Below are 2,039 nucleotides of genomic sequence, written 5' to 3' on the forward strand. Positions count from 1 at the left end.
CTGGGCCTGGACGCTGTCCCTCAGCTCTTCAGATCAAGGCTAGTGCTCTACCACTGAGCCACAGCGCCACTTCCGGCTTTTTTCTTTTTTTGCTTATGTGGTGCTGAGGAATCGAACCCAGGGCCTCATGCATGCAAGGCAAGCGCTCTACCACTGAGCCACCTTCCCAGTCCCCCCCTCTGTCCTTCTGTCTCTGTCTCTCTGTCCCTCTGTCCCTCTGTCTCCCTGTCTCCTCTGTCCCTTTGTCTCCTCTGTCCCTCTGTCTCTTCTGTCTCTCTGTCTCCTGTCTCTTCTGTCCCTCTGTCTGGCTTTCTGTCTCCTCTGTCCCTCTCTCTGTCTCTTCTGTCTCCTCTGTCTCTTCTGTCTGTCTGTCTGTCTGTCTGTCTCCTCTGTCTGTCTCTCTGCCTCTGTCTCCCTCTGTCTCTCTGTCTGTGTCCCCCTCTGTCTCTCTGTCTCCTCTGTCTCTGTCTCTGTCCCTCTGTCTTTCTTAGTCTCCCTCTGTCTGTCTGTGTCCCCCTCTGTCTCTTTGTCTCCTCTGTCTCTGTATCTCTTTGTCTCTGTCCCTCTGTCTCCCTTAGTCTCCCTCTGCCTCTCTGTTTCCCTCTGTCTCTGTCTCTGACTTGAAGAAGAAAGGCACCAGGCAGGCAGGCGCCTTGCTTCCATCCCCACCAAAGACTTCACTCGGCAGATGTTTCTCCACATTCTGCTTCTGCAACCCACACTGCATTTGATGCCACCTCCCATTTCACTCAGTATTGTTTTTTTCTTTCTTTGTTCCCCCTTGTGAATAAAGAGTCATTATTTGCTGGGTGTTGGAGGCTCAAGCCTGTCATCCTAGCTACTCAGGAGGCTGAGATCTGAGGATGGAAGTTCAAAGCCGGTCTGGGCAGAAAAGCCCATGAGATTCTTTGCTTCAATTAACTACCAAAAAAGCTGGAAGTGGAGTTGTGTCTCAAGTGGTAGAGTGCTGGCCTTGGGTAGAACACATCAAATGAGAAAGAAAGGTCCTGTGGTCAAGCCTCAGTACTGGCTTGTGTGCATACATATCCATACACAAAAGGTACCATAATTTTCAAGCTTACACATGGATGAAAATGTCCATCAAAAATGAAGTGATTTTTAGCCCAAGAGTCATTACATCTACCTTAGTGATTTGAATTTGACAATTTGAACTAATACATGTCCTTGACGTAAGTGCTTATGTGCCATTGTTGATTTAGTCAAGTCTGGAATACAGTCTTCTGAACACTGGGTTCTTAGAGAAGAGACACTCTTGTTTTCAGAGAAAAGGGTTGAATTAGCTTCTCCTCCTCCTTCTGTCAGTTGTGGGGTTGAACTGAGGGCTGGGTGCTGTTCCTGAGCTTTTTCCCACAAGGTCAGTGCTCTATCACTTTGAACCACAGCCACTTCTGGGTTTCTGGTGGTTAATTGGCGATAAGAATCTCATGGACTTTCTTGCCTTCGGCTGGCTTCAAACCCAGATCCTCAGATTTCAGTCTCCTGAGTAGCTATGATTACAGGCATGAGCCACAGTACCCAGCTTTCTCTTCTTCGTAAGGCAGACTGTCTCTATGTCAGCCAGGCTGGCCTAGAACTTGAGGTCCTCATGCATAATGCCCCCGCGATGCCAGCAGCGGTCAGCCGCCGCACCTGTAGATGCCATTATTTAAGACTTACATAACTCTCTACTTACAAAGAAAACCATTTCCTTTGAGAATGAACCTTATACATTTTCCTAGATAAATCATTTGTAAGGAAACATACTTGCTAGAAATAAAACTCTGCAAGAATCAGCAGCCTGTTTCAGTGAAAATGATGTTGGTCAGACATTTTTTCCCTGGGCCATCCGAACGTGTTTTCCAAGTCCTTGTCAGCTAAGGTTGTGTTTAAAGAGGGAGCTTGTTTTCTGCTAGGGCCAGGGCTCTGCTTAGGGCCCCAGAGTCAACATGGGCAGGGGAGGCAGGGGGAGGTGGTGGGAGGTAGAGGAGGCATGGGAGGCTGGGGGGGGAGAGGTAGAGAAGCGGAGAGGCAAGGGGAGG

At 48.7% G+C, this 2,039-nt stretch overlaps 1 protein-coding gene across 1 annotated transcript in view; it reads right to left on the reverse strand.

Annotated features, from left to right (window-relative positions):
• Nucleotides 1–2,039, reverse strand: part of Myt1l (myelin transcription factor 1-like) — a 170,952-nt gene that overhangs the window by 90,942 nt on the left and 77,971 nt on the right. Inside the window, exon 12 of the mRNA XM_013028870.1 lies at nt 621–709. Coding sequence (XP_012884324.1) covers nt 621–709 — 89 coding nt within the window. The remainder of the gene's footprint in view (nt 1–620; nt 710–2,039) is intronic.

Source organism: Dipodomys ordii, unplaced genomic scaffold (assembly GCF_000151885.1).
Source record: "Dipodomys ordii isolate 6190 unplaced genomic scaffold, Dord_2.0 Scaffold115, whole genome shotgun sequence".
In the NCBI taxonomy this organism is placed as follows: Eukaryota; Metazoa; Chordata; class Mammalia; order Rodentia; family Heteromyidae; genus Dipodomys; species Dipodomys ordii.